General features: G+C 47.5%; 1 protein-coding gene across 2 annotated transcripts in view; it reads right to left on the bottom strand.

Moving 5' to 3' along the window:
• Positions 1-13,462, bottom strand: part of LOC108012939 (serine-rich adhesin for platelets) — a 28,116-nt gene that overhangs the window by 868 nt on the left and 13,786 nt on the right. For both annotated transcript variants that reach the window (XM_017078476.4, XM_017078475.4), the window contains exons 2-4: positions 2,398-7,415; positions 1,545-2,331; positions 45-1,484 (exon numbers count right to left, since the gene is read on the bottom strand). In XM_017078476.4, the coding sequence (XP_016933965.2) occupies positions 82-1,484; positions 1,545-2,331; positions 2,398-6,297 (6,090 nt within the window). In that variant the 5' untranslated portion in view covers positions 6,298-7,415 and the 3' untranslated portion in view covers positions 45-81. The remainder of the gene's footprint in view (positions 1-44; positions 1,485-1,544; positions 2,332-2,397; positions 7,416-13,462) is intronic.

The raw sequence follows: 13,462 nt of genomic DNA, 5'->3' as shown, positions 1-13,462 counted from the left end.
TGATTAGACATGGTTACTCATGGTTGCTCCATCGATATACCCACCCCATGTTGATGCTGCTGCTCCTGCTTCTTCACTTGATTACTCCACAATCTGCAATTCGCTTATGTCCAGATCGGCACTGTCCTTGCAGAAGGTGCTGGATCGTTCCAGCTTGGACTCCACACGCTCCCTGGGCAGCCCACTCTCCAGTTGGGCATCGATGAGCAGGTCCAGCTTCTGTTTGACCGCCTGGGCCGACTTGTAGCTTCCATTCGACAGGCCATTGGTGCCCGTTTTAGTGGGGCCACCCACTCCATTGGTCAACGCAGTGGTTTTCTTCAGATGCAGCGTGTTGGGACGTCGGGTGGGAATGCTGGAGGGCAAGCTGTTGCGCAGATTGTGCTGCTGCAGCATGCTGGACACCGCGGAATGTGAGGAGGAGCGCAGGGGGCCGGCGGAGGAACGCAGTTGGACCGATCCACGCTCCTCGACCGGAGCTTCGGTTTGCTTATGCTGCTGCTGTTGCTGCTGCTGTAGCTTGTTCTTCTCCGCCCGCTTGGCCAGAATCTCTCGGGACTTGGCCGAAAGGAAGCTGTGGCGTCCTTTGCTTGGCGCTCCATCTGTCCCACCCGCTGGCACTGAAATGGAGCGCTGCTTAAACAGCTCCCGCGTGGAAAGTGTACTGCTCACGGAAGACAGGCGACTGGCTGCCGACTTGGTTGTGTGCACCGAACTGGGACTGGATCCATTGGAGGCCATCGCATTGTGCTGTTGCTTCAGCTGACGCGTCGACTTGTTGCCCACAGTGGAGCTCCGCTGCGTTGCCTTGACCTTTCCGGGTGAAGTTCCTTTGCCATGGCCGTTAAGCTGCTGGATTCTGGCCAGTTTCGAGCTGCCCGAGAGCGACTCGTGTGAGATCGTTTTGTTTGTGATCACAGAGCTCTTCATGCTCTCCGCCAGCGAGTTCTGGTCGGACGAGTATCGATCCTGTGGTCCGCGAGAGCTGCTCTTAGCCCGCCGAGCCGGCGATGCCAGGCTGTCCATGGAGAGATTGCTCGACTTGTTGCCCAGCCGCGTGCCATTCTGCACTCTGCGCGCCGCCGGACTCGAGTTCCGTGAGCTGTCGCTGGAAGAGATGTGCAGGTTTTTGGCCGGCGCCTTCCTGCCTCCACTGGCGGGAATGCTCGAGCTGGTGGCACTGCGCACGGGTCCGCTACCATGGCCGTTTGTGGCGGATGGAGCCGCAGCCCTTGGCTTGCGCGGTTCCAAGTAGCGAGGACGAACTTCACCCAGTTTGGCCGTCACCGCGGTAGGTTTTCCTTGGGCAGTCTTGGGTTCACCTGTGAAAGCAGCCTGTGCAGCTGTAGCCGGTTTCTTGTGGGTTACCGGCGGAGCCTCCGACTGTGTGCGTCGATGGAGATTCAAGCTGTTGCGCTCCGAAGCCACCTGGGAGCTGGCGCGATGTGGAACGTATGCACGGGAGTTGCTCTTGAGCAGTTTGCCTTGGGAACAAAATGTATGGTTAAAAATTGAGTGTAAAGTACTGGAAATGCAAAACTTACTGCCTCCCTCCCGGGACTCATGATTGGCCTGGACTCCCCTCTCGGCTGTCTGGACATGACCCACTCCACCAGTTGCATCCTGCGTCTGGGTGGCCTTGTACAATAAGGTCTCCTGGGCATGGGCTCGCTTCGTCTGCGCCTGGATGGCCAACTTGATCTGCACGAGATCCTGGCTACGTGTGCTGCCGCCAAAGGAGAAGGCCTTGCTCACCGGCTTGCCATTCTGCCGCTTCATGTCCAGCGGTTCGGTGAGACGGGCCAGCGTCTGTATCTTCTTTCGCAGCTCCAGATCCATGCGTTGCCAGGCGGTGACGCGCATGGCCCGTGAGCATTGCCGGATGAGGCACTGCTCGACGGCATAGACGAGGGCTCCCACAAGTCGAATGTACTCCGGCTGCCAATCCAATTGCTCCTCCTGCAGACCCTGCAGCTCCCTAGCCAGCTCCGATTGGCCCAGGCTGGCCGGCATATGGATGACCTTTGCCTGCAGCACGGTGTTCAATCGGGTTACCCGCTGGTAGCTGCGACAGGCCTGTTCCGGCGTCAGTTCAGCAGCCGTGTGCAGGAGCAGCGTCTCCAGGCGCGGAATGTGCCTGCTGCGGTCGTGGCCCAGCGAAAGGAAGGAATCGCTGGCGATCAAACTGGCAAAGTGATCACCCACATAGGCGTAGGCTGCCTCCAGGATCTCGCGCACCAGCTGCTCGCAGACGTGGCCCCAGCGATAGGCAGACAATTGGGCCAGCAGGTGGTCGCAGTCGAGCACCGTGTCCAGCACCGTCTCCGAGGTCTAGAGACGATAAAGGAAAAAAGGTTAACAAATTGCTACAATAAATAACCCCTCACAAATACTCACCAAATAAGCCACAATCTGCTGGCGACATCGGCCAAGTATATCCGGGGGCAGCTGGGCAAACTGCCTGGTGGGCCACACCTTCAGGTAGTGGCGGCACGTCCAGCGCAGGCACTTCCTGTACAGATCATCCAGCGCATGGTTCAGGGCCACGGGCAGCACCTGCAGGATGCCATCGGTGCATCCGGAGCACGGCTTATGGAAGTTGTGGCAGTAGTTCGTCTTCAGAGCATGCGAGGTAACCTCCTTCAGACCCTCTAGTCCCAGTAGATCCGCCAGAGCGGCCAGTTCCATTAGACTAATGCCATCCGGTGGATGCGAGGCACCCGAGTAGATGTGACAGAGAGCGAAATGCACGGCTGCGTAGGAGTAGCCCTGCAGGGAGACCACACTCTGTGACCCATGACCCGCCAGCATGGCGGCAAAGTACTGACAGCGGGAGCGCAGGATGCATTTGTGGGCGCGTATGCGACGACCGTGCACCTCCACCAGCATGTCGGTGGCAATCTCCTGCAGGAACATCTTGAGCAAATCCTCACCTAATCGCCTGGGCTGCCTGCAGCTCAGCGAGGATTCATCCATGCCCGATCTGCTGAAGCTGGAGGCCAGACTAGAGTCCGCACTGAGATCCGTTTGGATATAGTCCACCTGCTGGCCCTGAACCTGCTCCAGGGTCATCCCATTGGGCAGCGAATTGGAGAACTCCTTGGAGAAGTTGGGAAACAGCCGGGACAGACTTCTTATGTTGTCCACCGAGTTGGTGAAGTTCTGCAGCGTATTCCCTGTGGATCGGGTCATGGCCCAGGAGTGCGGACGCGCCCGGTTCTCGTCCCTGTACAGTCGCTGACCCAGCTGGGAGCTCCTGTGGTTGTTGCCCACGCTCTTGCTCATCGAATCCGGTGACTGCAGGTCGTGCTTCACAGGCTTGTCCATATCGGAGAGCTTGACAAAGCTCGAGGGGATCTGGGTGGGCTGCTGCGCCGTCTGTTCCCCGTGCTCGTTGACAGTCTCCAGCAGTTGCTTTTGCTTTTCAATAGTGGCATGTAGAGATTCCATGGTGTGTCCATTGTTCAAGGTAACCTGCTTCTTCGGCGAGGCCGTCTCCTTGGCCTCGATGATGGTCTCCATTACGCTGCTGGTGCGGTTGGAGCTGGTGCTTAGCTGCAGGGGCACTGCAGCAATCAGTTCCGCCTGCTCCTTGGCCAGCTGTTCGTCCTGCTGGAAGGTGAGATCATCCGTATCGGTATTGGAAGCGGGCGACAAGTCCTTAGAGAGGATGCCCTCCGTGACCGAGGCCAAACTGGATTTGTCATAGGTCTCATTCAACTGAGCATCCCTTCGCCTCTTCTTGATCCTTCCCTGGGCCAGACCCTGCTGCTCTTCCTCCGAACAACTGCTCAGACCAGGATTGGAGCCACTGAAGTCGTCGTAGGGCGAGACAGAGCTATCGATGGAGAGCGAGGAGGCCTTGGATATTATGGGCAGCTTGTCAATGATGCTCATTAGACCCGCTCCCGCCGAATCCGTGGCCCCATTGGCAGTCAGACTGATGGAACGCTTGCAATCGTTGCCCGCCGTTCCGACTCCCGATCCGGATGCCTGCTCCGGCTGGCCATTGCTGCCCCAGCTGTGACGCTTGGCGGGATCGCTCTGCTGGCGATGCTGCTGCGAAAGACGACGTAGTGCAGCCACCGTTAAAGGAGGCTCTAAATTGCATCTGTAATCCAGGGACTTACTCTCCCCAGATCCCGCTGACATATCCTTTTGGTTCGCGCTTTTGGCCATCAGGGTCTCCGTGGAACTGGCGCTGGATTTCATCACCTCGGTGTCGCCTACTCTTCGCGAAGCCGAGGAGCTCAGAGAGCTGGACAGCCTCTGGGCCAGACTCAACGGTTCCTTTCGCCCATTTGAACGTGGGGTCTTTTGCTCCCCAAAATCAATGAACATAGAGAATATATTTTTGGGTTCCGGCTTGGCTTCCTCCTTGGCCTCAGCCAACTCCTGATCCTTGGGCGCCGGCTCTTCATCCTTGCCACTCTGGGAAAGGTCTACGAAGAATCCAGCTGACTTGGGTGCCGTGTATGATTTGCTTAGCTGCGATAGAGGAGCCACTGCAGCAGCAGTGGGCTTTGGCTGCTCCTGGGGCGGTTTCCTGTCCATGTCATCCAATGAAACATAGAATCCACACCCGCTCTTGTGCGAACTGTTCGAATCAGAGCGCTCGCGGAAGCTGGAAGTGGTGCTGCTGGTGCTCCTCCTTCTCTCCGGCCGGCAGTCACTCATGTCCACCACCCAGGAGGCGATGCCCGGCACGGGCTTCCTCTGCAGCAGTCCCGTCTTGACTCGCATCTCCACACCGGCTATCTCTGCATCTTCGTTGAGGTCCTCCTCGTCATCCTCATCCGCCAGCGGGCGAGTGGGCGCAAAGTCCAGGGACACGAATCCCCCCGAGACAATCGGGCAGGTGTCTGTGCGTCTCTTGATGCTGGGACTCTCGCACTGTTTCTCCCGGAAATCCTCGATGGATGCTCCGCCCGAAACAATGGGATTGGCCTCATCGAACTTGGAACTTCTTTTTGGAGTGCGCGGTAGTGGAAGCGGCGAGTCCGTGGCATCACTGCAGTAAGCACCCGAATCCCGGTGATGCGAGAGTGAGGAAGATAGCGTGTAATCCCTGTGAATGGAGGAGTTATTGCTGCCCGCCGACGCGGGTTCAATGTGCACCATCGAGTTGTGGGGCGTGGAGGAGGAGGCTCCCCCACCCTGTTGGTGAGTCCTGCCCTGCTCTGACCACACCAAACTCGGAGCCGGACTGCTGGAGGAGTAGTCCGTGGTGTAGCTGAGATCGGGATGATGATGCTGCTGCTGTTGGTGGTGGCTGAACTTGGGGCTGCTGCCCAGGGGATGCACACTGAAGTGCTGGGCATTGTGCTGGAAGCTGTAGGGCACCGACATGGCAGCAGGTCGATCCACCTCCACCTCGGGCTCATCCGGTAGATCTTGCTGCTCCTGCTGTTGTTGTATTGATCTCACACCTTTGCACCGGGCAAAGGACTTGTGAAACTGCTCCAGCTGCTGTGTGGGCGAGGGTTCGGCCTCCTCCTCCTCACCGTTTACCTCCTGACCAACTTCCTCCTCCTGAGCGTGACCATCTAGGCTGGGAAAGGACAGCACCTCATCCTCATCCCTCAGCGAAGAGGCGTCTATGAAGCAGGCACTCGTTCCAGAGGTGGACAACGGCTGATCCCGCTTCTCCAGATCCCGCAGCAGGGAGCTGGCACTGATGCCCTTGAAAACCGAAGGGGTTTCCTCCGTTTCCTCGGGTTCCTCCGGCGGAGCAACGTTCGCTGCGGGATACATGGACTCCCAGGAGCCAGTTTCCGTGGACACCGTCGAGGTCTCCATGCAGACAATCTCCTCGTTCTGTCGCTGTTTCTCCTCTTTAGAAGGTGGCTTCACCTTGCTGCCTCCCTCGTATATCTTGTTGTCCACAGAGCCACTGGAGGAGGGCAGGACATCCACGGCGGCAGCTCCGTTGCAGTCTGGACTGGAGATTGGCGAGAAGGTATCGCGTTCCTCGCCCACGTCAAGCTCACAGGTTTTAACCGAACCCGACCCTGAGCGGGATCCCGAGGCAGATCCTCTCTGCTGCTGGGGATGCGGCGGAAGCTGCTGTGGATGCAGTGCGGCCGCACGGATATCTGCACTATACTGGGGCGCCGAGGATGAGGAAGACGAGGAGGAGCAGGCCGAGGGACTGCTGGCACTGCTCCCGCTGCTGCTGCTGTTGGTGAGATTCGAGTAGTTCGAGTGGTTGGGCGAACTGGCGTCCACCTGCTGGTCCAATGACCTTCCGGTGGCCAAGATGGGAGCCTGTTCCGGCGACAGGGGCGATGCATCCATTGCGGGACGGATTTCGGAGGGGTTTTTTTTTGTCAAGGGGGTAAGAGGGTGGAAAGTGGAGATTGGAGTGGAGTGGTAGTGAGGGGCACTTAACTCATCGACGCTTTTCCGGTCTTAACCCAACCGCCTGGTTATGCTTCGCTGCCTGAATGCCAAGTGGTTCTCCAACTCCTCTCCTCTGGTTTTCCCTCTGTTTTTTGCTTTTTATGGTTGTTGCTTTTGTCTAGGGCCACATGCTGATGGCCCCGCCCCCGCGCGCCTCCCGCTGCAGCTGCCAACTGTCAACGGTTGCCAACTAAAATAGCGAAAAATAGCAAGGGAAAATAGCGAAATCGATACTCGAGATGTCCGTCGTCGATACTGCTATTCCGACTATTTGCACTGCTTTCTTTCTCTTTATATATATTAGGAATCCTTTTCTCTTAACTTCCAGTTACTTCTTGTTCTCTTAATTTCCAGTAACTCGTTTTCTCTTAAATTCCAATTTCTCTTTAAATTTACTGCTTGTTTTTATTCCACTTGCTCCTTTCTCTTAAGGATACACTGCTTGTTTATATTCCAATTATCCTTTTTCTCTTAAATTCCAATTACTCTTTGTAACTACTGCTTCATTTGATTTTATTTACTCCTTTTTCAGCTTCGTCATTTCTAATTTTTCTGATGAAAGCGTTATTGTTTTCTTATTTTACAAGTCACTCCAACTATTTGAAACCCTTTCTCTTGGATTTGAAACGTGAACTGCTTGAACTCCTTTCCAGTTACTATTCCTTTCTCTCTTAAAATCCAATGCCAACTGCGTGCTCCTCTCTCTTTCACTGACTTTGGAAAGAAGTGCACTTTTACTCCCCCGCGTTGGAAATGCTAATGAGATAGCTATTGCTATCTCACTCTCGCTTGCAGTTCGTTGTTCGTAGATTTATTCGTTTTCCCTTTTTACATGCACCGCTATTACTTTTTTTTCGTCTGTTTGTGTTGTTTTCCGCTGCGTCTGCTAAAAGTTCACACTGCTTCTCCTACTTCTTCTTCTTCTGCTGATTTATCGCCAATTGTGCCAATTGTTGAGACTCCGCTGCTACTGCTATTGTTGTTTTTGCTGTTGTTGTTGTTGCACAATTAAACTGCAAAAAATAAGAGAGAAAAAACATGAATTACTTCACACGGAACCACAAGTACATACATATATATAAGCAAGCAAATACACAGCACACAAAAATGATTACATTTGCTTAACTTTATTGCAAGCAGTTTTTAAATGCATTCAACTTTTTTTTGATAATTTTCGTGTTGGCAATTATTTAAAACTTAAGTCTCATTAAGCAATGCGTTGACGCATCCGAACAGGAAATGAATAACTCAGTGTTAAATTTCTGATTAATGTAAATTTTAAGCAACTACAAGAACAGACTGCAGCAATTATGGATACTATTAAATTTATTACAGTGTTCTTTTAAGTATTAACAAATAAATTAAGTTATTGATTGACATCTGAATACCTTTATTTTTATAATGATTTTAGGCATCAGTATCTATTATTATTCAATAAATTGTACATAGATAGTATATACTCTTCACATTTTCTTAAAAGTGTAGCGTAGTTATGTTCAATTAGATTTAATAACTTTTACGTTTACCATATATTTATCTTCTTTTATGAAATTCTTTGTATGCCTCGAAACAATCTTTATTCTGTTAATCTCATTAACGTTGGTGTCAATGGGATTAATTAAGTTAACATTTAAAAAATGTATTTGATTGTAAACAAAATTCAGATAAATCGCTTGTTTTTCTTATCTAAAGCAATTCAATATCAAGTTTTAAGCTATAGTATCTTGTCTGTGACTTTGGAACAAACCGAAACAAAATAAAATTAAGCAATATATGTGCGTTTGAATGCAAATCAGGCTGACGTCAAGCGTCGCACCCACCGGAATCATTAGCAAAATCAGGTGCACAAAGGCAGCTAGAAGCTCCCAGCATTACCCCATTGGACATACCGAATTGTATATATGCCAACCACCCATCAAAACCACCCACAAACCGCAAACAAAAGCTTGACCCTCGCCTTTGTTGCTTCCTTTTTCAGTTTCCAAACATATTGAATTTCAATTTCCATTCCAATTTGTTATCTCGGAAGCAAGTGCATGCGAAGGCGATGGCGCTGCGTTTGAAATTCAATACAGGGAAATAATAATGAGAATATGTTGAGGGCAGCGGAATGGATTTGTCGACTCAAAACTCAGAAATCGCAAACCTCAGAAGGCTTTCGCTGTTTGCACAGTTTGGGAAAACGCCTTGGGCATTTCAGCGAACTTACGCGTAAACAATAAGTATATTAAAAAATGTTTGCCCAGCCAATATTTGCACAGTTTACCGAGAGTTGACAGAAAGGTAAACTTTATTTGTTAAAAATAAAACACACGCTTCAGTTGACACCTTGGCAAAGGCTTACATACTTGAGGCATGGGAAATTATTCTAAAAGCGAGTCTGAAAAGGTTTATATCTGGATAAAGTATTTTTAAAAATATGCGAGTTCTTGAGATTCCACGAATTCTTCAGCAGTTTGCTGAAACCTCAATGTATAACTTCGAATTCCCATTTAATGTTATACAATTTACTTACATAAGCTCCTTACTGACACTTTTGCAAAGTGGAAAGAATAATATTATTGTAAACAAGGAAAATCTCTTAGGCACGAGCAAGCGGCATATATTATATTCTATCTATAGTATGAAATTTGCATACAAAGACTCAATCCATCAGCACAACAAATCGTTGAACATGAAAATTAATAAGCTCCATACTCTATCAAGTGGTTGATCATGCAAATCGTGTGCAAGTCCGTCTGTCCGGAAAGCAAACAAAGAGACTTGGCTTACGAACCATATAGTAAATCAATCAGCTGGCAAATATCGATCGCTACACATTGCCAGATCGTATCTTGGGGATTTCCTAAGCAGCAGCCTGTTGAAATTAAAGTTCATCAACCTTCTGAGTTGAAGACAAAGGCCACAGAGTGCAGATATCGGGTGCAGTTGCAGTGTCCACCAGATAAACGTACTACAATTATGTAATTCATGGCTCACTCTGCGGTATTCACGAACACAAGCTCCGTAATCAGCAGAAGGAAAACGGAAAAATAAAAACAAATTCACTTGTAACTCGATAATTGCACGTTCTGTGCTCAGGTATGACTTCATTTATTTCCCAGCTTTTCTCAGGTGGCTGCATTATAGACCCCTCGATCCATGGATACAACTCCATATAAAGCCAATGTTGGTTTACTTAATATTCCACACGAAATTCATGTAATTAAATGGCTAATAGGTATACTTTAATCATAAAACGATTGCCATTGATGTATGACTTTTAAATAATAGCTGTTATTGCGGAAATCTATCAACTACTTTCTTTATGATCAAATCAATGTTATAAGGAATGGTTTTATTGAGTTGCAGTAGTTATTAAAAATTAAACCTATTAACAAGATCATAAATAGAACCCCTTTAGGTGGAAATCAGTGATATTTTCAAGGAAAATCTAAATATAGGAACTATCGGATATGGAATGTGTTTATGGAGATGCGATACCCAAGGTATCCGTAAATAACTATGCCATCCCATTGTAAATTACCGAGAACCGCCCACATCGTGCTCAATGAACCTGGCATTACTTAAGACCGTAGAATACTCACATTTCTATATACGATTTTCATATAAAACCCATTTATCGCAGGCAGACACCAAACAAAGGTCGGGAGTGAGTAATACTCGGTGCCGAAGGCTTAGAACAACGCCACCAGCCTCTAGACAGACGGACCAAGTCCAAACAAGATATAAACTGTCGATAAAGTTAATAAAGCAAAGTAAAATAAAATAAAATGATCGAGAGACGGTCGCTGGCTGATTTGAATCTGTTGCCAAATATGGGCGTAACAAGTTGACGATGACGACAAGTTTGATGACGACCCAAGCCAACGCCAAAAGCCAATATATGATCATGTAAATTTATGGTTTGCACAAGAGGGGGGTCTACTTGTTTATGCTCGCTTTGCCTGGCATAGTATACATAGGAAATTGAAAAAATAAACCAACGAAAGCCAAACAATGCGGCCCATAAGGACGTGTGGGCAGCAGATCTCTGGATTTCTGGAGTTTACAGTCAAAACACGAGAAGACTGTCAAAGAAATACGATATAATTGGCACCCGAGGCTAAGAACATGTGGGGAGAGCTTAGGGAAACGTTTTTACAAGCGAAAGTTGCGAAGGTGAGGTGTTTGAGGGTATTTATAGGGAGGAGAATAGAGATCATACTTGTTCCCCAAGCAGGAATGATCCTAAAAATAAGCAATGGGTCTTATTCTTCATTTACCTAATCACAAAAACTATAACTTTAATTCTTGATATTCTTTTTACTAATCTTGATATAATTATTTCCGACATTAAAATTATTTATTTACTGTAAACCCATTCTTAGTTCAGTTTTCTATAAAACAGAAGACCAGACAAAAATCTAGCTGCCATTATTTTATGGAACCAAAACTTATTTCCCTTTTATTATTTCCCCAATGAAATATTCTTTTCTACGTTGTTTTGCTTTTAGTTTATTTATTGCAAACAAAGCGAGCTTCGGGTAGTGTGCTGTGAATTTCAATGGCACTGGTGGCTTTAACTCTATTTATTCCCGACCACCGACATCTAAACATCCAAACATCCATACACCCAACCACCCGAAACCAGTCGCCACCACTCGAGTGGATCCGATGGAGGAGATACCAAAGATAGATAGAGCCAAGTGACAAACGATAAGTTCATAAAGGGGAATACATTGTTGCCAGCAAACGCTTTGATAGAGAAATATGTATAGAAAATAATAAAGCGAAGCAGAAAAAATAAAAGAAAGGAATAATAATCATAATGGGCTGTATTTATAGGAGGCAAAGCGTTTTGTTGGGCGGGTCTCGAGTGGAGGGGTTCGACGATCGCGCGATGATTTGCAAATCGATGGAGCTATCGGCCGTATGAAAGCCAATATAATAACGACGAGTATCCGAGCACTCACAAATTGCTGAGCAAATTGTGCGCCAAATGATGAGCCTGCGGGCATATACGTATCTTTTAGAGATGGGAGGCAGTGCTTGGGTTGTACGGAGTTTGCATAATATCGCAATCAAAAATCAAAAATGAAGACCAGCTGCGAACATTAATCGGTAACTAAATACCCGGTGAAGCTAAGATTAAGCTGGAACATTAATTTGTAACGGAATACTGGGTGAAAAGGAGGTTTAAAATCAATCATTAATTTGATAGCTCATTTTTAGGGGCATAAAAATTATGGGATGTTTTAAAATCCTGCTAAAATTAGCTATCATTTTGATACACGTTGGCTAAAAAATGAATATGACCGTGACATTAATAATATCCCATCGATAGAACCACATAAATGATTGCAAAAACCATTAATATACAGTTTATATTATAATATAATAGTTGGTAACAATTTATTCATGGGTTTCGAATAGATAATTAACCTCAAAAAAGTCTAAAAGCTTGATATAATCAAACGTTAATGGAAAATCAATACAGACTAGAGATTAAACTTCTGTAGATAATATACGAACACCCACAAAAGAATAAACTGTAGTGCTAGATTTACTCGAGCATAAAGATAGAACCTTTAATCGAAAGTAACTAAAGGACCATTACACGCGGCACCCCATAACTGTTGAAAGACCTTGCGCGAAAGTGCCATAAACCCCAAGGTGTTTGCCTCGAAAGGATTACCACTCGTCACGCCAACATCTCTAGCCTCAAAAACGAAAACAATGCGTTGTCGATTGGCGTTTGGGCCAATTATGTGCGCCATGCATGGACAATCGTTTGCCGGTTTTGTTTTTCTTTTTTCAAGCCAGCGGATGAGTAGCGTTTGATGAGCGGAAAATAAAATAGAAACACAATTTAAACCTTGCGTGCGAGTGGAAACCAGAAGGGAAAACCACTAAGTATATAGAATTCACTTTCGTCTGCGGCCCAGAAACCAACAAACCGAATTGAGGCGTTGTCTACTGACCACGAATGTTTTATGGATGGTCCCTAGTTGGTAGTTGGTAGCTGGTGTTTTGTGGGTGCTTGGTGCTTGGGTGGCTCCTCGTTGGCTACTGAAAAACCACTGTAAACCACTGCATGTGGGTCTTCATTCCACCATCATTCAACATTCAACCCGACCAACGACTTACTGCACTTAGCCCGGCCAAAAGGCGAGAGCTATGAAAAGCGGTTGCGAGGTCAGTAATGGCACTGATTTAAAAGCCAACCCCCTCGGCCCACAATGCACGGGAAAAATACACAAAACAAACATTTGAAAATAAGGGGAAATCATTATTGATCTAAGAATAACACATAAAATATATCAAACTTTTGAAACTTAATAGAAAAACGCTTTAGCCGTACCTTATATAGTGCAAATTGTAGATAATCCTGTCTTATATTAGGGTAAAACTAACAAAATAACTTCCAAAATATATGGTAATTTGTATTATAATGATTGTGTTTTGTGGGTCCCGGAATCTTAGAAACTTTTTAAGCGAATCTTTTATCTTCTAACCGATGTTAGCTTCTTATGGCACTACTCAACACTATTTTTCCAAGTGCACCCTATACTGTTTGGGTCGTTTTGAAGGACACTGCACGCCATTACTACTGATTTCTATCGGACGCCAGAAAAGCAAACTCACTGCAAGCCAAAGTTACCGAAGGGAGTGGAGTTTTGTACTTGTAGGAGGAATAACAAAGGGGAAGTGACCCTGACTTCGAAAAAAGACTGCAGGCAAACGTGATAATAAATCAAAATTTAAATTAGCATCAGCGTTGAGCTGAAGTTGCCGCCGATTTCTTGATTTTCGTTGATGTGTTTTGATGTCTTTAGCCGAACGAACAGTCATTAAAACACACAAAGTGCAATTACAGTGTACTTATAGTGGCGCCTCGCCAGTGCAACGTTAATTAGCAGACTCGGCCTGGCATTGACTGGAGTTTGACCTTTGAATTGAGAAGGAAGTGAAATGAGGCGATGGGAATGTGAATATGAGTACGAGTCCCCAGCCCGACGACATGCAAATGATTTCCATACGCTAATTGTGGGAGCCTTCCACGCAGTTGCGCTTAATT

Source organism: Drosophila suzukii, chromosome 3 (assembly GCF_043229965.1).
Source record: "Drosophila suzukii chromosome 3, CBGP_Dsuzu_IsoJpt1.0, whole genome shotgun sequence".
Taxonomy (NCBI): domain Eukaryota; kingdom Metazoa; phylum Arthropoda; class Insecta; order Diptera; family Drosophilidae; genus Drosophila; species Drosophila suzukii.
This window is presented reverse-complemented; position numbering and strand designations above follow the sequence as displayed.